Source organism: Nipponia nippon, unplaced genomic scaffold (assembly GCF_047370975.1).
Source record: "Nipponia nippon isolate SJK-2023a ecotype South Korea unplaced genomic scaffold, ASM4737097v1 scaffold_8, whole genome shotgun sequence".
Lineage (NCBI taxonomy): Eukaryota > Metazoa > Chordata > Aves > Pelecaniformes > Threskiornithidae > Nipponia > Nipponia nippon.
This window is the reverse complement of record NW_028262402.1, coordinates 47099421-47122513: the sequence shown is the minus strand read 5'-3', so window position 1 is coordinate 47122513 and position 23093 is coordinate 47099421. Positions and strand designations below refer to the sequence as shown.

Genomic DNA, 23093 nt, shown 5'->3' with positions numbered 1-23093 from the left:
GGGACGCCCTCCCCCCGTGCATGTCTCCGTCTCCCTTCTCTTCTCCTCGCCTCTTCGGCCGCGGCGCTTGCCTGCCCGCCCGCCCTCCCCGCCTCTCCGCCCTCCCTCCCTTCCGTCCTCCTCTCTCCGTCCCCGGCGCGGCGATGCGGTCGGACCGGCAGCGCGGAGACCGGAGCGCCGCCGCGGCGGCCGGCGGCGGCCCCGGGCGCGGTGCGGGGCGGCGGGCCGTCCCGCGCTGCTGGGCGCTCTGCCTGCTGTTCGCCCTCAGCTGCCTGCGCGCCGCCGCCGACGGTGAGTGCGGGGCCCGGGGGGGCTGGGGCGCGCACCGCCGGGGCTGCTCCCGCCGCCGCCCCCCGCCATCATTTCCTCTCCCACTACCCTTTATTTTGGGGGGGGGAGGCGGGGGGAGTCTCGCAGACTGCTTGCCGGCTGCGCCGGGGGGAGCGGGGCTCCGCGGAGGGGCCGTCGGGGCGGGCCCGAGCTCCTGGGGGGGGACAGGGGGACGCTGCCGCCGGGGTCTGCCTCGCCGCCCCTCTTGTCGGGGGAGCCGCCGCCTTCGCCGCCGGGCCCCAGGCGGCCCGCCGGGGCGGTGGGAGTGGGCCTGAGCCCCTGCCCGGCCGGCCCTTCCCCGCCCCGCGGAGCACCTCTCCCGGGAGCGACGCGGGTGCCGCGGGAGGGTTTGATTTCCTGCGCGATGCCTGGTGCTGAGGGGAGGGTCTGCGTGCCTGGGGCTTACCGGGGGCGGGGGGGGTCGGGGAAGAGTGGAGCTTTGTCATGGAGGAAGGAAGAGGAGCCTTTGGAAAGCCTGCGGCATTAAAGGCGTTAAAGGTGCTGTCAAACTACTGTGCAACTTTGGCTTTGTGGCATCCAGTAGCATTGGCGTGGGTCTAGCTCAGGGCCAATGGTAACCACCATGAGGTATCTCCACCTGGTGGCAAGGTTGAGTCCTGCCATCGCCGGATCCCTCCTTGCGGGCTGGGCTCTCACTGGTGGCGCTGCCCGTGGCGAGCTCCACGGTTGCCTCCCAGCATAGAAGCTGTTAGCCCTACGGCAGAGGCACGTTAAGCCAATTGGATGATCGATTACAAGTATTTTCCTCTTTAGTGGAGGTAGTAATCAATTGGCCGGCTCCTCTCTTCCTTCAGGAACTGTACAGGCTACTTTTCTTGGTGGGAGGCGGGCAGTTGTCATATGGCCCTTAATCTCCTGACTAGTGCCCTAAAGTAGGCCTAAGTGTCAATTGTAGCTGTATTGGTGAATTACGCTTAAAGGTTGTTGGACCTTGTAGTCCTAACTGTGTGCAGTAGTTCAGACACTGGGTCTGTCAGGTAAAGCCCAGCCAGGGGATTGTTGCATCCAGTCCACATACAAGGAGGAAGAGGGGAAATGTCTGCCTAGTCACTCCTCAATTGCCAGTCATGTAGATTGTTCCCATGTCTGGCCTAAAACAGACATGATTAAAGAGCTGTAGTATGAAGGGCCAGGCTGGCTGGCACTGAAACTGCTAGTGCACCGTAGTCAGAAATCATAACGAGATATGCAGTGGAGGGCAACTCTAGTCCAGCAAGTTAGTCTGATTCTTCCCTCAGTTCGAGTTAGTGTCCCCACCAGCTCTCTCCTACTAGTAGTTGCAGTTGGCAGGGTCTGGGGGGAGTCTAAGCTAGTTCCTGTATGAGCTCTCGCAAGGTTTCCCAATCACTGTTGCAAGCTTTTCTGGGACTTGGTGTCAGATGACAGCACACAAGTGTCACATGTTTGAGGCTGCCCAGACAAGTAATCTGACAACTTGCTGAAGGGGCTGAGACAAACAGTGACCGCAGAGGTATGGAGAAAGCTAGTTTAACTTGGGTAGTCATTGTAACTGTGCTCTTTCACCCTGCACACATTGCTGCTTATGAGCCAACTTCCAGTGAGTAGTTACCTGGGGAACAGTAAAATAATGTGTTAGTAATCACAGGCTGTGAAGTTACTGGTTCTCTATGTCTTTTGCCTAAGCCTTATCCCAAGGAGGAGAAAAGGTGTGAAGGTGCTTCTGGTGTATGAGTAGCGCATGAAGAGAAGCTTTGAATTAGTGGCTAATTGATGCTGATCTAAAAATCATAGTGTCTAGTGATTGAAGCTGCAGCTGAGGTATGGCTCTCTTGCTTCAAATAGCAGTGGATTAAACTGGTAGTGTCATGACTAATGGTTACCTGGCATTGCAGAACTGTGCTCTGTGTAAGACAGGGGACCACATTTAGTTACTGGCTGGAACTAACCTTTGTCTTAACTGGAGCTCAGTCCCAGTGGCCTTTAGAGTTTGACAGACATCTTCAGGAGTAGCAACAGATGATGACCTTTACCTTTGTGCATGTGTGTGGGTGTTAGGTGCTGCCAGTTCTTTACTTGCTTGTGGGCTAACAAAAGTAGTTGCTCTGACATTTCACTTGGCATCCTCACTTCGGCAACTGATACCTTCTTGGAATGGCTTGTTGTAAGGGTTGTAACTGTAAAGTTATAGCTGTTACTCCAAGCTCAGTTACTGTTTCATTTAGCATCGTGTGTAGCTTTCCTGTAGCATTTGGTCAAAGTGATGTTATGTTTAAGCCACAATGTACTAGGCAGTCTTAACAAGCCTCTCCTGGTTATTCTAGCTTGAAACAGAGTAACTAAGTATGGTGGAGTTATTTTGGGATCTCCTGAGTGGCAGGCTTAGTCTAATCTCTCTAGTATGCTATTTTGGGAAAGGTTGACTGTTCTCACTCTGAAAGCCTGGATGAGAATATCTCAAAACTAGCAGGAGTCAGTGATTGCATATTTTAGGTAGTAGTATGGTAATAACTGCAATAATGTGTGTCCAGGGCTTGCAAGCAGAAGGCTACTTCAGTTACAGGTTACTGGACAATAAGGTGATGTCAGGCTTAGAGCAAGCTGATAGCTGTGGCTTCTGCATGCTCTCTAAGCTAGCTGGGGTGTGCCTTCTAGCACATGGCAAGCTACTCGTTTGACAGCTCTTGACCAAATAGTAGTAGCTTTACAAAACCATGCTATTAGAAAGCGCATGCTGGTGTAACTCCCATCCTGAAAAGGAAAGGAGGAATGGAAATACAGAGCACAAGAGCTGATGTTCAGCTTTTTGGCACTCTTTGAACACAGTTCCCATGAAACAAGTTGTTATGGCTTTACTCTGACAAGTGAGTTATGTTTTACTCAACCAGTAAGACTGCTAAAACATTAGCAGAGTTCAATAAGCTGCTGCTTCAAATCCTTTACTTCTAGCATGAATTTACATGAGAAAGTCAGCAGATAAAATTACCCATGTTGTCCTTCCTTATACTCTGTCCAGTGTTTGCCATTGCCTAGTGCCTGATGGTGGGCCAATATAATGTGAAAAGGGTGAATAGCTTCCTTCTGCTTGGAAAATGTCTTGCATTTTACATGTCATACACAGAAGATATAAAATAACAAGTAACGTTCTACTAAAATTTTATGACCTTTGTGAGCCCTGGAATGCCAAGACAAAGCACCTCCACTAAATGATGCAATAAACCAAGGAGGAGCAGGAGTCTTGCATCATGCTGTAGACATGTGCAGCCAATACTAATGCATGAGCTTACACACTTGCCTGCATGCATTACATCGAACAGCTCTGGCTTAGCTGCTGAAGAAGCAGGCTGCTGTGTTTAGTGTCAGTTATAACATGGCTTCAAGACAAAGTAGGTTCCCTTGAGGGATGGGATCATACAGTTGAGAGCTGAAGCTACTCTGGAAAATGCACTCTAACTCTAAGCACCATGTAGAAAGCAGTACCTTACTCAAGTGTATTAATAAATCAAGACTTATCAGTTGGGAGACAACAGACTTGATTCCAGAAGGAAGTGACAAATTGTCTTGCTCTCTTAGCATAGCACTTGATCTAGCTTTAATAAGCAAGATCCAGATAAGTAATCATGCTTCTTTTTGTGTATACTAAGGAGTATCTCTGGGTGCCTTTGAGGAGTAACTTAAATCATGGAAACTTGATCAACTACAGAGCAGATATGTAAGCTATCTTTACAGACATCTTGAGGATTCTGCTGTAATGTGTTAGCAGTGGAGTACTGAAATGCTAATTCAGCTTTACATTAGTCGAGTTGAAACCCAGTTTGCTTGAAGAGTTTTGAGAATGCAATGCTAGGCGCTAGACAGCAGAAGTCATTGTGTGCACGCGTCCCTCTGCCTTGCAGACTTGACCCTGTCTTGAACAGGAAAACCCAGTCAGAACAACACTGAGGCTGGTTTACTGCTGTCTGGCAGGTGGACTGTCATAGTGCTTAAACTCTGCACTTGTACTGTGAAGGAAAGCTTCTGGCTCTTCTTTCATGATTCAATAAGGTGACTACAAAGATTTGGAGCTCAGATCTGGTTTCATGCTGATGTTATGCTGTTTATTAAGCTGGGTAACTCCTTGATCAGCTGTGGGGGAAAGCAAGAGAATATTGCTAAACAGTATTGAGGCTTAGGTTCCTTTTTTCATTGAAGGTGCGAGAGCAAAATGTGAGGAATCTCAATTCCCATGTAGTAATGGACGCTGTATTCCTTTACTCTGGAAATGTGATGGTGATGAAGACTGTTCAGATGGCAGTGATGAGAGTGCTTGTGGTAAGTAATCAAAATAAATGATACCTCTGTGGTAGTGCTTGCTAGTTGGCAGTGGGGGCTTAACAGTGGATAGCTGGAGAGATGCTTGTCTGTCCAGCACTTCTGACATTCAGAATACAGAGCAGAAGACAAATTCCCTAGAATAACAGGGGGACTATCTTGATGCCTTGTATCCCTCTGAGGCAGTTGAATTTTCCTGAGTGCTATGAAAAGTCTCCTGGAATTGGTGACTGAGAGAAAAGCTCACGACCAAAACTCTTTATTTGTGAGGGTGGTGACTGTCAAGAACAGAATGCAAGCCTGTTCTCAGTTCTTGCTTGAAGACGTAGTAGAAACTCTTTGCTATTAGCACTTAGCTGTTGGCTGTTCCATGGTTAAATGCCCTGTTTCATGTGTGAAGGAGATTCTGCTGAGTCTCCTATAAACACTAAGTCTAGCTTTGGCTGCCAACTCTTGCTTTAAGCAAACATGGAGGCCAAGATGGGTGACTAGATACACTTAGAGATGAGGCAAAATGGACTCAATATCCAGCACTGGTGTGGTTGAACTGCCAGTCTGCTCAAGCAGACCTAAACTGTTACCTTAGGGTTACATAGTACCATGCTTCTGTAATGACAAATCAAATGCCTTGATTATAAACTCAGAGTTCAAGATCTGAATATTAATATCAGTAGACCTTTCTCTAACTCAAATGGGTTCAAAGAAGCAGCTATTCTAGCAACATAGTCTCCCTTAGCAATAGCAGTCCCTCAGTGGCTGCTTACAGGAAGACAAATGTTTCTCTGTGCACAGCATAACTCTCTAGGATGTGTTAAACAGTGCTGTCATTAGACTGGTGGAGAACAACACCAGACATTCAAGAACTAAGGGTATTACATCATTTTCCTAGGGCAAGGCAGCTTATCCCTAGCTGCAATAAACAAGCTAAGCTCTGGTCTCTAAACAAGTGGCTGTCCTTCTCCCTTGCAGTGAAGAAGACGTGTGGTGAATCTGATTTTGTGTGCATCAGTGGTCAGTGTGTGCCTAACAGATGGCAGTGTGATGGGGATCCGGACTGCGAGGATGGGTCTGACGAGAGTGCTGAACTGTGCCGTAAGTGAGCCTGGCTTGTCAGCGCAGGCAAGCCTGCGGGGAATAGTGTTTTGACTTCTTGCCTGCTTGCAGCCCAGCTCTCCTCCTAAAGGAAGGATGAACTTGTTGTCTTGGAGAGCACCTTCCTAAATGCTAGCTTGGCTTTGGCCACACCAGGGTCTTGACAAGACTTTTTACTACTTAGAAAGATGCAGAACTGAGTGGGAACTCTGTACTTGTACCTGGTAACAGATAGCAAGTACAAGGTTTTACTGACAGTCAGAAGCAGCAAACACAACATGGCAGGCCTGACCATTACCAAGTGCTTGTTCACCAAGTGATCCCTGTCCTCCAAGGCAACTACTTTGCAAGATAACCAGAGCTAGTGTAGGAACTGAGTGACTGACTACATGTTGCAGGGTGGGAAGCAGAAGTGCAGAGGCTTGACTGTGAGGTCTTACAGTTAGCCACCCCAGTCTTAAGTGCAGTAGCTAATCAAGGGATTTGGATCTGTGAAGCTTCACTTCTCTGTATCAATAGGATCTACACTGAGGAATACTTCAGCCCCAAGTCCTACTGCACTTTGGCATTACTCCTGCCTACTACTATGTGTTATAGCTCAAGCTTCTACAGTGTAACTGATGTGCAATCACAAAACTACCAATACAAAGATACTCTTAAAATACTACTATGTTAGGAGCTGGAAGTATCTGTTTTACTGAACAGTACAAACTAGTGTAACCTCTTCCATGATGGAGCCATCAACTTAGATGGATGCTGGCATCTAATTAACTGCAACTTTGTCCAGAGCTGAAGCCTTTCAGTCTCAACTTTCAGGACAACTGCTAAAACCCAAGATCAGTAGCTCTTAAATTTCAGAACTCTTAAATTGAACTTAAACTTTTTTCAATAGATATGAGAACATGCCGGGTAAATGAAATCAGCTGTGGTCCTCAGTCAACCCAGTGTATCCCAGTGTCCTGGAAATGTGATGGTGAAAAAGACTGTGACAGTGGAGAAGATGAAGAGAATTGTGGTAAGGGAAGAAATGGTGGCTGCATAACTCTATTTGAAATTGACTTGTCTGGAAAGGAGCTAGCTGGGCAGTATACCTGGGAAGATAAATTTCTCATAGTATCAATATCTCCTTAAACCTGCATTTACCCTGTATTGCAGCACTGCTTAACAAAGTGGACTTCTTCTAACACTCCTCTATCCTGCAAGTTAAGAACTACTGCAATATAAGCTATTCAACGTCTATCTTTGGTGCTTGCCAAAATTAGCCAGAGACTGTAGGCTTAGTCACATGTGAGGAAAACCATCAGAACGTGTTCTCTGCAGAGTTTCTCAACAAGTGACTCTAGTTGCTGCTCACATTAACAAATGGTCTCCTAAAAATGTAGTAGTGACTTGTAGCCAAGGGCACAGCTGATCTGCTTTATAGCCCTATCCTGGAGTATTCTGTGTGCTTGTCTGAAATTGCAGACTAGGGAAGCTAGGTTTCAGGTGTTGGGGGGCAACTTCAGGCTGGTACGCAAGTGAAGCTGCCACTGCCAGGATTAGAGTGCAGCATTCCTGGCTTGTTCTAATGAACTTGCATATGTATGAGTTGTCTGAGGTGTCCTGAGTCAAATTTGCTGTAACCAAAGCCACAGGTCTGGCTTCCATCAGAGCCACCTTACCTGGATGGGCTAATGAGATACAGATCTCCAGGCTTCTGCTATGTGTCTGTGGAGTTGCTGCCTTGCTCAGCAAGCAAATGCCTTAATATGACAAGTGAATCTACAGACAGCATTTCTAATGAAGCTGATAAAACTATCAGCCTAGGCATACTGAGCTGCTAGCTACATTGCTATTAAACCAGCCTAATTTGTACTGGCCTAAGTTGTGTGGGTGTGTTTAATACCACAGGATCAACTGGTGCAAGATCTTGATCTGTTATCCCCAGTGGTCCAGGTAAATGGGCCACTGCTGTCCTGGGGACCAGCACAAAACACTTCAATTTCAAACTACAGTGCATGCTGACCATCTGGCTACCTTAATCTTAGTCTGTACTCTAGAGTTAGCAATTCTCTTACCTTCTGTCTCTGGTTCACAGGGTTTGAGCCTGTTTTTCCAAAAGGCTTGTGCTCTGAAGCAGAACAGCCTAGCTGCTTCAGAAGGAGGTTATTTTTCACTCAGTAGCTCAAAACTGATGCCTCTCACTCATAACATCCAAAGGCAAGGAGGACAGTCTGTGTGGGCCCCAAGTGTCCTGTAGGTGGTCAGTTAGGTTCTCCTAGAGCTTTATATAGGATGCTGATCTTCTGTCAGCTAACAGCTGATGAAGAGCCTGCAAAGCAAAACACCTTCATACAAAAGTCTGCCTTCTTGTGATAATCTGCTAATCTCTTACTCCTGTTACTCCAGGCAATGTGACTTGTAGTCCAGCAGAGTTCACATGCAGCAGTGGGCAGTGTATTTCCAAGAGCTTTGTCTGCAATGGTCAAGATGACTGCAGTGACGGCAGTGATGAGCTGGAGTGTGCACCTCCTACCTGTGGAGTTCATGAGTTCCAGTGCAAGAGCTCCACTTGTATCCCCATCAGCTGGGTGTGTGATGATGATGCTGACTGCTCTGACCACTCGGATGAATCTCTAGAGCAATGTGGCCGCCAGCCTGCACCTCCTGTGAAGTGCTCTGCTAGTGAGGTGCAATGCGGCTCAGGTGAATGTATCCACAAGAAGTGGCGCTGTGATGGAGATCCTGACTGCAAGGATGGAAGTGATGAAATCAACTGCCGTAAGTTAACTTGGTCCTTCTCTAGGAGGTGCTGGTTGGCTCCTGTTTTATTTTCTTTCCTTCAGCAGACCTCAGGAGTTTAAGTCTGTAATGGCTGTGTCCTCAGCTTCTCGGACCTGCAGACCAGACCAGTTCAGATGTGAAGATGGGAACTGCATCCATGGGAGTAGGCAGTGCAATGGTGTGAGAGACTGTCTGGATGGCACTGATGAAGCAAATTGTAACAATGGTAAGTGTGGAACTATGCAAGAATAAAGTCTTTGCAGAATATCTGTTGAAGCTGGTAGGTGCCCTCACAATCTTAATTATCTCAGTTATTCAGTGCTCTGGACCTGGCAAATTCAAGTGCCGAAGTGGAGAATGCATAGATGCCAATAAAGTGTGTAACCAGCAGAAAGACTGCAAGGACTGGAGTGATGAGCCCCTCAAGGAGTGTAGTAAGTCAACAAACTCATTACATGGTGCTGACCACTAGACATACTTGGATACAGCCTCTGAGCTGTCAGATGTCTGTCTAGAATGCCCATTTGCATTTCCTTGGTGGCAAGCAAACAAGAGCAACCTAGTCAATCAAAGGCTAGTTTTATCCTAGTCAAACTAGCTATTGGGATGACTTCTCCATGGCCAGAAGGCACTTGAAGGCATTAGAAACTCTGAAACTTCCAGGAGCCTCAATATTTGTCTGCTGCTGCCAACTTTCGACACAAGTAACATGCTGCTAGCTGAGCAAATATGAATTTGAAGAGGGTCTCTTGCATGTGACTTCAAGTGCCAGAGTGGTTTATCAGATGTGGCAGGCATCATTAGAAAATGGAAGGGTATCTGGTAAAGCACTCCGTGACTAAGACTTTAAGACTAAATATGTGTGCTGTCTCAGAAGTGGCCAATTCTTCTCTTCTAGATGTAAATGAATGTCTGGTGAATAATGGCGGATGCTCTCATATCTGCAGAGATCTTGTTATTGGCTATGAATGTGACTGTCCAGCTGGGTTTGAGCTTATAGACAGGAGAACCTGTGGAGGCAAGTATCAAGTAGGTTAACATGGACCCTATTGATGGTATTGGAGATGAGAACAAATTAAACTGTTGTCTTTACAGATATCGATGAATGCCAGAACCCTGGTATCTGTAGTCAAATCTGTATTAACCTGAAAGGGGGATACAAATGTGAATGTAGCCGTGGCTATCAGATGGATCTTGCTACTGGGGTGTGCAAGGCAGTGGGTGAGTATTGGCATAAGACTTCTATATCCCCACTTTAAAATGAGGTAATAAGTGATGTACTGTTCATGCTATTGTGGCTTTGACACTAGTTGTTGTGCTGTTATCAACATAACTTGTATAGACCTGAACACTAATAACACTCTGAATGATGCCATGATACAGTACTTAAAGCTGCCTGACATAAGCTGCTTGTGTCTGCTCCCTGGGCAGGAGGACCCTCCGCATCAAGTTGTGGAGGGAGAAAAGGGTGAGGTATGGTACAGCCAAGACCTCTGTCAGCATCCACAAGCAAGTGTGGAATGGCAAATACTAAATATAATGACTCTTAAAACTTGCCATAAAAGAACAGTATGTGACTGCATGTCTAGAAGTACAGATATAACACTTACACTCTTTTCACAGGGAAAGAACCATGTCTAATTTTCACCAACCGCCGGGATATCAGGAAGATTGGCCTTGAGAGGAAAGAATACATTCAGCTAGTAGAGCAGCTAAGAAACACTGTAGCTCTAGATGCTGATATTGCTGAGCAAAAGCTTTACTGGGCTGACTTCAGCCAAAAAGCAATCTTCAGGTAAATGGACTCAGCTTCTGAACCCTAGTGTGCTCCTCTAAACCATCCTACATTTTACTCAGGAAACTTCTCTGCGTTCTGGTGATGAGAACTAGATTCCTGATGTCCTAAAGGCAAAGTACAGTAGATGCAAGTTCCCACAACTAGCAATGTGCATATGCCTATTGTGCTTCCTAGTAACTGCTACTACAGTTGTACAAAAGGCATTCTGTGGAGAGTCACAAGTGCATATTCTACATTGTCTACCTGAGATCTGTGTGCAATATTTGCTGAGGCATGCCAAGTGGTAGTGTCTGTGGAGGAAGGGGTTGAAAGCAAGTAATTCTTGTCTTCCAGTGCCTCTGTTGATACCCGTGATAAAGTTGGAACACACGTCCGAATCCTGGACAATGTACATAGCCCTGCAGGAATTGCTGTTGACTGGATTTATAAGAACATCTACTGGTCTGACTCAACTGCAAAGACCATTTCAGTGGCTAGCCTAGATGGCACAAAAAGAAAGGTTTTGTTTCTCTCTGAGCTGAGAGAGCCAGCTTCTATTGCTGTAGATCCTCTTTCTGGGTGAGTATTTGTCATGGTTCTCCTAAAAAAGCAGACCTACCAGGTACTCCATGTCCTGATAACTGACTTAGGTAGCCTTTGTTAGTTATTGGTCATAATTAAGAGTGATACTACACAGTACTATAGTGCATCATACAACATAAATTCTGCTTCACAGCTTTATGTACTGGTCAGACTGGGGTGAGCCAGCAAAAATTGAAAAAGCAGGAATGAATGGATTTGACAGACAGCAGCTTGTGACAACAGAAATCCAATGGCCTAATGGAATTGCTCTAGGTATGTTGAACTTGTCTCTGTGCCAGAGGTATTCTGGAGCTTGTAGCAAACAAATTGCTAAAAAGCCAAGGTCATTCTTCAGAGAACTATTTTCAGCTTCTGAGAATGGGAAGTTCCTGCATGCCTGGAGACACTGCAGCAGGCACAGATAGCACTTCTCAGATACTGAAATGGTAACTTCCCTTGCACTGCTCTGTTATAGTTGAGGTACAGGCTACTTAGGCAGCACTGCAGCAGCCTTCTGCATCCCAGTATGGTAAAAAAGCAGGGCAACACTGCAACTATTCTCGAACCTTTGGGTGTTTCAACTTTGGCAGGAGGCTTTGGGGGTTTTCTCCATGTAGATAGTAAATACGTTTGGGTTTTTTTTTCCTAGATCTTGTAAAAAGCCGTCTCTACTGGCTTGATTCTAAACTACATATGCTGTCAAGTGTGGACTTGAATGGCCAGGACCGTAGAGTTGTACTGAAGTCTCATATGTTCCTTCCTCATCCTCTTGCTCTAACAATATTTGAGGTAAGAAGGACTTCCCTGCAGTAATTTTCCAAGATCCTCTTCTTGCTAGTATGTGGCTAGCAGTTACGGTGCTGATAGCAGCATAGAGGTAACGAAATGCAATGACTGTCTTCTAGGACCGTGTGTACTGGATTGATGGAGAGAATGAGGCAGTCTATGGTGCCAACAAATTTACTGGATCTGAACTGGTAACCCTAGTGAACAACCTCAATGATGCACAGGACATCATTGTGTATCATGAACTTGTTCAGCCTTCAGGTAACTCTATTACAGTTTATAGTTATGTCAGTGTATACTTGTAAGATGCCTGCTCTGCTTGGGTGGTGGCAAAAGGTATCCCTCCGCTGTCCACTTCTACTTAAAGTGCTTGGAGCTTCTAACATAGGCATCCCCACTGGGGTTGAGAGAAGGTCTGGTTGCAATTACTTTCTTAGGCAGAGCAGGTACAAATCTATAACCTGCAGAGACAAGTAACTCTACTAGAACAATTATTGAGCAAATAATTATGCTATACACATGGAATATGAAGACTCACTGGTGTCAATTGCTGTACCATCAGGCAGGAACTGGTGTGAAGAGAACATGGCAAATGGAGGCTGTAGCTACCTGTGCCTGCCTGCTCCTCAGATAAATGAACACTCTCCAAAGTACACCTGTGCATGTCCCGTTGGATACTTCTTGCAGGAGGATGGTCTGAGGTGTGCAGGTATGGTAACATGATTGAAATCTTTTCCAGGATGGATGATGAAGGAGCAGGGGTACTGAGCCTGTTGGAGGCAAACGTGGCAGTATAGGCTGACAGCTTTGCATGAATTAATTTGATGTAATTAATCTTGGAGGGGGTGGTCTTCTAGCATGCATTAAGCTGGCCTTCAAAGTCTGCAGCTGCTGTTCAAAGTCCATGCTTGGCTTCTGCATCATCATCATTTGCAACAAGATCTTGTACCTCCATGGCTTTCTGCAGACAGCAAGCACATACACAGAACATACTGAGCCCCTTTCTTATAAAAGAAGGCGTATAAACTAACATGGCTTTACAGTGTATAAATACACAGTGTTGAAAAGCTGCTAGGCTAATCTTGCTGGCCAAGGAAGTTTGTTTGGACCTCCCTTTGTGGTCCAAACAAACATGCTGCTGTTACTACCCTGAGCACTGACTATATGGCAGGCTTGTTTGTCCAGTGGAGGGGAACTGGAAACTCCAGAGTGCAACTGACTATATTGCATGTTGATTCTGACTGCCACAGTTAGAGTACTGAATGTAAGGATGCTGTCCTCAGTTGGCTGCTCTAAAGGGTTGCTATAGGCATCAAAGACTGTACCTAACTGGTAAACTTGTGGAACTAAAACCTTACTTGGAAAACCTGAAGTGAGGGATGGGGTGGCTTACTGTTGTCATGACTCTAAATACCTGTAATTTGTGCCTAATTAACTGTCTAGCCTTGTCCTTGGGATTATTTTTGATCAAAACCCCTCAGCTGAGAGTGTGCTAGTGAAATAACTAATGTCAGTGTTTCCAGTAAAGCTAACAGGCTGCATGATCATTCTGCCATCTGCTAAACATCCACTACCATGGCTCTCATAGCTAAGCCATTGCAGAACTTCAGGATTAACTGGGTTCTTGATCTATAATTAGTTTCAGGTACTGGAACAACTGTGGCTTACACTGAGGCTAAAGATACCAGCACAAGAGAAAAATCTCCAACTGTTGGACTAGTTCCTGGAGGTACTGGTCCCAATAACTCAGACTGCTAAACATTAGAGAAATTAAATGCAAACTGACCCACTAGTGTACTTGAAGTTTTCTCCTTTGCATGCAACTAGAGAACACAAGCCAGGTCATGTGTGTTGTACAACAGCTGGAGCATGTGGTAAACAGAATTAGTTCACTTATGACAGTGTGGAATCTATAGATTCCATGAAATCCCAGGAGTGCTCAAAGAAGGCAAGCAAAAAAAAAAGCTTTCTACTAATATAGGATGAAGCCTGTTAGGCTGTTCTTGCCGTGTGTTACTGAGAAGCTAATAATGATAGCAACTTCTGGGCTTGGGAAGTGCTTGTGTCTGACAAAGTCTGACAAAGTCTGCCAGCCTGTCAGTAAGCAAGCTCACTACTTCAAATTCTCATGCAGGATTCAACATCAGTGGTACAACATCTGAAGTAGCTGCAGCTGGAGGAACATCAGCAGCTTGGACTGTTCTTCCTGTCTGTGAGTGCAGCATTCACTAGCCTTTGGGACCCCTTGTGGTGGCAAAGCCACTCTTGTCAGGAGCTTGGCTTGACCTTACTCACACTTGCAATCTGTTTCTCTCCCTAAAGTATTGCTGGTGATGGCTGCAGTGGCTGGCTACTTCATGTGGCGTAACTGGCAGCACAAGAACATGAAGAGCATGAATTTTGATAATCCTGTCTACCTGAAAACTACAGAAGAGGACCTCACAATTGATGTTGGAAGACACAGCGGTTCAGTAGGACACACCTACCCTGCCGTAAGTAAATCTATTAACATGTCTGAGGCTTCAGGTTAATCCTCAGAGTAGATATAAAGACTGCCAAACGATACCTGGCTTGAGTTTAGGAGAGGTCTCTGTTCTTGAAAGCTGCTGGCTGCAGCCAAACCACTGGGCTGAATCCACTGAGAACCTGTCCTTTTAATCAAGGTTAAAGTTGTAGTAGGCCACTACTGTCCTATACCTGGGATGGAGTAATCAGTGCTGGATGTGGTCACTAGCCTGCAGACCTAGCCCTTGCTTCAAACTGCCATGTAGTGATGATATGCATTGTTCTGTATCTTTTATTAGTACAATTGTAGCTAACTTGTACTTATTTTGTACAGATATCTGTTGTAAGCACAGATGATGATATGGCTTGAACACTGGATCAGCAATTGCTTCCGGTTTACTTGTGTTTTACACTCTTTGGGGATAGTAACCAGGTTTGTGGCTGAAAGACTTCCTCCATTCTTGGAAGAAAGAAGATACTTTCTGTATGTATGGAACACTTGTGTAAATAGCTATTTTATACAGCTTAACAACAAACTCTGTAAATACCTGTCCACAACAATTCAGCTTTTAGTGGTTACTGTTTTATCAGTAACCCTTGGATTGGTCAGTCAGTAACACCACTGACCAAATATAAAGCACTTTCCATAGAAAGCCATATTCCAGCCACAACTTGTAACACCTGTACATATGTGTATAGGCCACTTGTAAATATTATTCTTGGAAAATCACTATCAAGCACTTTGAAATACTTCAAATGTAAATTATTGTACACTGTCTTTTTCAATGATTGGGGCAATGGCAATAGGAAAAAACGGGTTACTATGATTGCCAAAAATTTGTAAACGTAACTAATTTTGTATGTATCATTGAAAAAATCTTGTCTGTCACCTTTTAGAGGTATACAGGTATGAATGCTCTTTAAGAAACTACTGTAAATCTTAAATGCAGAGGAGGGGAAAAATAAAAAAAATAATTAAGCAGTTAAAGTATTGGTCTCCATTATTATGTTAGCACTGAAGTAAAATGGAGTTATCTCCTAAGTTGGCAGCTTTAGTGGTCTATGCTACTACTGCCAGCCAGAACATGAAGTATTTCTTAAGTTATTTCAGCAGTATCCCAGACTGCTAAGAGAGTACTGACCTGCCAGGTGACTGAGGTTTGTACTTGAAACTAACACTCTGCAGGGTACTGGACTGAATGGGTCTCCTTTCACAGGAGTCCAGCTGGACTCCTAAGTTAGGATTGACGGTGGCTAAAAATACTCAACTACTATTGCAAGCTCAGAAGAGGTAGCATTGACAGATGCTGCATGGAGACAGGGCAAAGCATTGTCTGCCAGGTAAGAGTAAGGTCTTTGCAAAGGATGTTATGCACAAGTTCATAGTGGTGTCAAGCCATTAGCAGTTATTTGTCATGGCAATGCCAGTGCAAGTTGGATCTTTGTAGCTGCTACACCTGTACAAAGGAATAGCAGAGCTGTGACTTGGCAGCTATTCATGGCAGCCTGCTCCTGGAGTCTCGGTCCTGAGAACCCCCTGTTGCTACATATGTAATGACAGAAGTCCTCTGCAATGGGCATCAATGAACTAGTGTCCCCTTCCCTGTGGGTACTCAGTTCATTGTAATGGCTCGAAGATACTGATCACTTGAAGTGCTGGAGCCTTTCTCTTGGGTGACCATAGGAGAGAAAAATAAATTGTACAACTGTTCTGGGTCTGAGAAGGTGGTAATCATATCAATGATAACTGTTTAGTACCATAATACTTGAGTGCTAATTTTAGTAGCACCAATTATGTTCCTTATCCAATCTACATCTATAGTTCATTGATGCAATAGAGAAGGATTAAGACTGAATTAATTTGCAGGTTCTGTGCTCTTCAGGCATTTTGCTCTGTGATCAAGTTTGGAGTAAAGAAAGAGGAAGCTTTTGATCTTTATGGGTTAACTACTTGGTAGTGTCCAACTGAGTAAAAGGTAGTTTCCCTAGCCATTAGTAGTTTCCTTAATGACAGATTATTTTTCTGGTATAAAGTCAGGGTTTCTCCCCTGACATTGCAGGATCTTGGCCTTGAATTGCCACCCCATAACTACTGTAGCAGGATGTGCTACTTCACTATTGCTAATACTTCCCCCTTAAGGTGAAGAAATAATTACTTCTGATTGGATGCAGGTTTCAAGGCTAAGACATAGTCTGGAAGAAGTGAAAATCTTCTGGCTATGCTTTAGTGATGACTTGTTAAATCATTCTCAATCAATCATGTGTCTAAAATAGTAACAATAAAAATCATTGAGTCAGGACTTGGATCAGTGCCTGGGTTTGGTTCTAATGCCTGTTCTCATTGCAGTTACAGTTGGGGTCTGCTCTCTTAATGGTCTTCTGTGTGTTGTAGACTCCTTTCTTGACAGATGAGGACAGCTGCCAACTTCTGCAGATTTAAAATAAGTTGTTTCTAGCAAGCTCACTACTCTTTAGGGAGTTGAAGCTTCTAGCCAGCTATCCCTGGCAACTCTTGTCTGTCTGTAGACACTTTCAGTATCTGGAATGCATATGGACTAAAGTGTCTTGTGAAGATTAGGATGTAAGGAGACCTCTGAAGTTTCTGGCCAAGAATACTGTATCTATTTCACTGAGTACTTTCTGGGATAAAGAGCCTTTCATATCAGCCTAATATGTAAAGATTATTAGTTATTGGACAGAATTCAGCTTTTTCATTTAGATGTCTAGCTTAGGATACTACAAAGTATTTGTGTTGAAATGTGACAAAACCTAAAACACAATTCTCAGCTTGTTGGTTATAAATTTGCGTGGCAGCTAAATACAGGCAAAATGCTCTGCCTTTTTAGTCTTCATACAGAAGATAAACAACTCTACTTTTTTGCTAAAGTTCATTGCTGTCACCAGTATCATACCAAATGGCATATGGAGCAGACCAATGAAGACGCTTCTTCCTGATGTTAACATTCCGTTGAAGTAGCAACTTCAATCTATTTTGGGAACCTGAGTTAGTTCATACAGAAGCTGTGGAATCTGGGAACTTGTTTTCTGACTTTAGTCCAATGTGTTGAACGGAGTTGTCAGAATAGTACCTTGGCACACAGAAGTAGTTTCTGTGGTCTATAGGAGACTTAATACTTTACCAGGTAAAACTTCTATGTCTTCAAAGAGCAGGAGGGAGAAGGAGTGGGGAATATCAGGCAGTAGCAGGAGATGATATAAGATGGTCTGTACTTAGTTGCAGATGTTGTTTGGCTCTTAATCTCACTAGGTTTATTCTGCCTTGCTCATCTTCATTTTTGTATTATGAAATCGTTGTTTACTTCCACAGCAGGCTTGGAGAGTAGTCAGGGATTCCTTCTGTAAAAACAGATTCAACTTGCATACACAAATGCCTTACTATCTTTGAACAATTTTTTTCCCCTGCCATCTGCAAGTGTTTGACTCTGTTTTATTGCTCTGTCATGTGACTCTCTTGGCATCTAATGAAGGAGGTATAGCTGTACTGAGCACTCGTGCAGCAGCAGGCTGTGGCTGTGCTGGTGGCCACTAAATGAATTCTCAGAGATCATCCTTGTCTCAATTCCTCTGCTGCAATCTCATAGGCTCCCGGAGCAATGGGACATTAATAACCTGTTTGGTCAGGTTTCACTATTAAGTTGGCTTTGTATTCCTCTTGAAGAACTTGCTGCTAATAGATACATAAATATGGCTTTAGTTGGTTATTGAAGTACTGTTGAAGGTAGTGGCATAATTTTTTGTTTCCCAGCTGAACGCAAAGCCCTCTGGTTCTAAATACTGCCTACTTCTGTTCAGTGTCTGCTAGCCAGTGTGAGTGCAAAGCTAGTTTTGAAACTGGCTTTTTCTCTCCCTTACAAATATTCAAATTTCTCAATACTGTCCCTCTGTTCCACTCCCACATTCTTTTCTGCCTCCTATTTGATCTGTCTTTGAGCAATAATGTAAAATATCTACAATGCCAGAAAAAAAGAGGAAAATGAACATAAAAGGAATTGAAGTTGCTCATGTGATTCACTTCTCCCCCTTCTGCACCTCATTCCTCTACAGATAGCTGCAGTGTGCCTTTTCCCAACCCAGCTTGTATTTGCTTACATTTTTAGTGGACATACTTTTTTTTTCCCATCACATCCTTGCTGAAACAGTGAAGATCCATTTATCTGTTTTAGTTAGTGCTGAATCTTGCTAGATTAGGGAAAAGGGACAGAGGCAAGGACTCAGGCTGGGAGACCTTAAGCGAAGGAAAAAAGCTTACAGCTACAGAAGCACTCTTCACTCCATAACCTTGGATGCAAGTGAAGGCCTGCCAGTACTTTCTGTAGATATGCCACAGCATGTCTGTGAAGAAACATGCTGCTATTCCTCCTTTGAGCTGTCTCACAACAATGGTTGGTATTGTCACTTACTGGAAGAAGGTGCTTGAAGAGATCTGCTCTGTTGAAGTGCAGAAGCCAACTTAATACCTTCCTGGCTTGCTGGTTTTCACTTTTTTCCTCCTGAAAAAGCTTCACAATTTGCCCATGTCAAATGAAAAAGTGTTAAGAGCAGGGGAAGGACAAAGAGGTGGTGAAATCACAGTTAGGCTGCTGAATATCTAGGCTGTTGAACATCCAAAATAAAGACTGCCTGAAGAAAGGATGATGGTCTTAATTCTCCCTTGCACAGCCATGGTCAGGACACTTACACACATCTGTCAAGCAATAGAAAATGCTTCATATATGTGGGGGAAAAAAACAAGCATCGCAACCTGAACAGACTACTGAAGGCTAACTTAACTAAGATGGTCTTTGGTCTATAATGAGTTGCTTGAACATAGGAAATGCTAAGCAGTAAATCAAGACAAATGCCTACTAAAACCAGATATTTAGTAGAAACATTTTTTTTCCTGTAGAGATGTCCTCTGTAGAAAACTAAGCAGTTTTCAGGACCTTTTCCCCCATCTTTCCTAGACGTGCTTTCTTGGAGTCAAGCTTCAAAATACATGGAAATGGAAATGTTTTACTCCACTGTCAGTGCATAGATTTAAAGCTCAGATAGTTGGATAACAACTTGAAAGGGTTAACTTAACATTCAGCACAGTTGTTTCCCTCCAGTGGAAAGTATTTATTATTGGAAGGTTTCTTTGAAAGGCTGATCATTGAATGCAGCAAATGCTGTAACAATCTAGAAGCAGTGCTGCCTGCTATAAGGTCCCTTTTGTGGATGTGTGCAAGTGAGAAGTGGTGGTTTTGTTTGTACAACTTATTGCTTATTCCTTTCTTTGGTCCTTAAATATGTGAAAACTCACTTGTCCTTTTAAATTAAGACTTAGACTTTCTGATTCAAGAAAGTTAACCTGTGGTTTGGTAGTTGTATAATGTATTGTGGTGGCAGTTTTTAGCTCATAACTTAGTAACAGAGTATGTGCTTTAAGAGGTTGTTTGTTCCTCTCAGGCCTGGGTTGAAAAGGTGCTTAGAAGGCTGTGTTTCATGGGGACTTAGAAATATAAATAACTTATTTGGTGAGGGGTGGTTAAGGAAAAGTTTTGGTGTTCTTAATTTGGGCTTTAGCTACTCTTCCCCCCCTGCCAAGGTACTGATATGACTGTGGTAAAATTTGATGGATGTATTCAATCACATGAAGCAACTCCACACACGCTGACGGACACGAGAAACAGGCTGGGTAGAGTTATCAAGGGTTGATAATGCTCTAACAACCTGCTTGCCTTTAGGTTTTCAACACTGTCCATGATATTCTTCTGTCCAACTTGTGACATTACAGCCTGTATGGGGGGACAACTAGATGGTTAAAAACTGGTTGGATACTTGGGGTCTGAGGGTTGTGCTCAAGGGCTTGTGCTCTACCTGGGTGTGGGTAGCAAGTGGGGTACTAGAAGTACTATCCTGGGATGAGTTCTGTTCAGCATCTTTATCAGGAACCCTGAGAAGTACATGGAGGACACCAAAAAGGTGGTGGGGGCAGAACCACTGAATACACTCAAAGGCAGAGCTGCTGTCTTGGGGGACTTGCACAGGTGGGAGGAAGGGACCCAGTGAAATTCAGCAGGGGCAAAGGCCAAACCCTGCTCTGGGAAGGCAGAGCCCTGCACGGATGCAGGTTGGGGCCAGGCAGCAATGAGGGCTAGCAGTGCCCATGGTGGTGGTGTGAGCAGGACACGGCCCTGAAAGCCAGGGCAGGGCAGGGACTGTCCCCTCTGCTCAATGCTTATCCGACTACCTCTGGGCGCTGCATCTGGTTTTGGGCCTCCAACAGAGGAAGGATGTTAAACATGGCCATGTTCAGCAAACAGCCAGCAAGATGGTCCTGGGCTGGAGCCCTTGGCCTGGGAGGAGATGCCGTGGGAGCAGGACTGGTTCAGCTGGGACAAGAGACAGCTTTGGGAGCACCCAGCAGCATTCCTGGCACCAACAGGAGGGGATGGATGAGGCTCAGCCGGACTTTTCACAGTGGTGCATGGCAGGAAGGTGAGAGGCAGTGGCACAAGCTGAAACATGAGAGGCTCAGTCTGGAGATAAGGAGAAGCCTTTTCCCCATGAGGACAACCCAGTCGTGGGGACAAGACCCAGGGAAGTTGCACCTTCTCCAGCCTGGGGGGTTTCACGCCCCGACTGGGTGAAGGCCTGAGCAGTCCAGTCCAAGCCCATGGCTGAGCCTGGTCTGGTTAAGGGCTGTGACTGGAGACCTCCCCAGGCCCCCATCAGTCTGAACAGGATCCTGTGATTCTGTGATTTGTTTGAATATTGAGGAAACAAAGGAATTGATCAACCTTGCAAAATGTTGCTCTTTTGACAATAAATATACTTTTTTTTCAAAATGGAGAGAGTTCCTGTGGTGGATAAAATGGAGGTCAAGCAGTAGCAAACATTTTTACCACCTTTACAGAGAATGGTCTAGGCCCAGTCATTTGAGCACTCCAATCACTGGCAGCCAGTTTACGTTCACACCTATCATATGATGCATTTTTCCACCTCTTGGTTATCTGTGTTGGCTAGTCCACTTGTGTCAGTGGGGTTTCCCTTATGAGCCTTCAGTCCTATTTTTGCAACTGTAACTGGCCAGGTAAAGAGAACTTTACCAAGGTAGAAGCATGGCTTCTCAATGGCTAAAAGACCTGGTGCTTGAGGAACTTGATCTGTCCTCCTAAGGTGGCAATGATGTTGCCTGGTGTAGTGTCATTGGAAAGTATAATCCCTGCAGAAGATTAGAATAATCAGATAAATAACAAAACATTTTTCTCCAATTCCAGCTGAAATGAATAGCTCAAGAACTTTATACTTCAGCATGTATTTCTGCTTCAGGCTCTTGCAGTCTGCAAGTTAAATGAAGCTTGAAACTTGTTTACTCCCTGGTGAAAGCATTCCCACTGTGTAAGTGACAAATACTGTGAGTTTCTAACTTTGAGCTTGTGCCTCTAGTGGCAAAAGAAGTTCACCCCATGAACCTTTGTCAAATAATGATATTAAAGCTTCAGTACAAAAATTCAAATTCCATGTGCAATTATTGATGCAGGAGAAACTTGGCCATTTTGGTTTTCCAGGAAGAAACATCGATGATTCTTTAATTAAGCAACATCCAACCCACTCCCCCCCAACTTTTTTTGGTTGAAGAATAGGACAAAGTAATTGGGGGGGTGGAGGAATAAATTCTAATTCCATAGAGTTTATCTCTGTTGGTTGTGATCCCTACACATTATAAAGTTCCTGCTACCATGTAAAACCTGGCAATTTTGTAATTGTAATACACCTATTATCTTGCCTCAGAAACAGAGTTTGAACAATTGCTTGGATGGAAGTGGATAGCTGACAGATTGTAAAATGACCTGCACATAGAGAAATAGCTAGCTCTTCCTAGCCACTTTTCTTCTTTGGCAGCCTCCCCTGCTGGTGTAATTTATGTAAGTGAACGTAGAGAAAGAAAAGCTATAAAGCTGCTTATTTACAGAGAGCATAATTCAAATCATATCATGAGAACTGCATTTCAATATTTGATACAGTGCATCCACTTGAGAAAAAAACCATTCAAAAAAGCCATTTTTCACCATCTTAGGTGCCAGATACAAATAGCCACCAACTTCTGAAGACTAACATTTTGTTAGCTCTCTTTGTAATTCAAAGGTCACATGGGAGCAACAAGCATTCCCAGTTATATGACACTACTTGAAGGTCCTTTGTTGACCAGCAAGAACCTCTAGCAGGAGACTGTTTAGTGCTCTATGTATAAACATAGTTTAGTCTGACATAACTTTCACTAGGAGCTACCCCAATACTTTCATCTAGTGTTCAGCACCTAAAAGGATCCACTTCAGAGTATGGCCTCTGCAAGCAGCTGTGAAATAAGTCGGCATTCATAATTAGACATGACATTTATTTTGTTCTTCTCCTAGTTGTCTGACATTTCAGTAGCAGTTAGTTAATTTAACAAACATTGTGTGGCACTTTTTTATGTAGTACTGTAGGGACAACTGAGAAAATGAATCTGCCTTTAAATTATTTCAGAATGAGAGGAAGTCAAGCAGCCAGCCTGGTCATTTAGAGCTTAACAATCACATTAATGGGTCAGTGAAGAATTGAAATAACCACAACTTGTGTAAGCCAATTCGTTCTTTCCAGTGAGCCCGTTCTCTTCTCCCCGTAGGGAGGAAGTGAAGCTTTGCACTCTGCCTCAGGAGACAGGGATGAGCCATGGCTCTGGCATGGGGAAAGCTAATCATCAGTAGAGAATATTCCAGTGTCCCTGGTACACCTAGACATGTGGCATCTTCCTCTTTGCCTGCACTTTGCCTTTTAGTTTTTTTGGAAGACTCCTGATACTCTGAAATAAGGTCTGTAGCACAGAGGAGTACAAGGTGAGTAACAAAAGAGGGATGAGCAACCCTAAGTTCCCTGGTGTCCAAGAGCCTGTTGTGGGCAGTAACTGCAGAGTGGTGAATGCACTGTGAGGTGGTGGTCTGGG

At 44.5% G+C, this 23093-nt stretch overlaps 1 protein-coding gene across 2 annotated transcripts; it reads left to right on the top strand.

Moving 5' to 3' along the window:
* The first annotated feature begins 5 nt into the window (after positions 1-5).
* On the top strand, positions 6-15107 carry VLDLR (very low density lipoprotein receptor). Of its 2 annotated transcripts, XM_087742560.1 has the most exons (19): positions 6-291; positions 4501-4620; positions 5590-5712; positions 6605-6727; positions 8101-8472; positions 8579-8701; positions 8787-8909; positions 9374-9493; positions 9571-9696; positions 10099-10270; positions 10607-10831; positions 10989-11107; positions 11484-11623; positions 11740-11881; positions 12183-12329; positions 13260-13349; positions 13755-13832; positions 13943-14112; positions 14460-15107. In XM_087742560.1, exons 1-19 carry the CDS (start codon positions 21-23, stop codon positions 14493-14495), a joined length of 2820 nt encoding a protein of 939 aa, XP_087598686.1. In that variant the 5' UTR covers positions 6-20; the 3' UTR covers positions 14496-15107. The 2 variants fall into 2 exon arrangements, with proteins under 2 accessions (XP_087598686.1, XP_087598687.1); XM_087742561.1 differs by lacking the exon at positions 13260-13349.
* The last annotated feature ends 7986 nt before the right edge of the window (positions 15108-23093 follow it).

Excerpts from the sequence above, each read along its gene's own strand:
- VLDLR (XM_087742560.1), top strand. The coding sequence starts at position 21 with ATGTCTCCGTCTCCCTTCTCTTCTCCTCGCCTCTTCGGCCGCGGCGCT. Across the intron at positions 8,910-9,373 it reads TGAGCCCCTCAAGGAGTGTA|ATGTAAATGAATGTCTGGTG; the intron begins GTAAGTCAACAA and ends CTTCTCTTCTAG. Across the intron at positions 13,833-13,942 it reads TTGGACTGTTCTTCCTGTCT|TATTGCTGGTGATGGCTGCA; the intron begins GTGAGTGCAGCA and ends CTCTCCCTAAAG.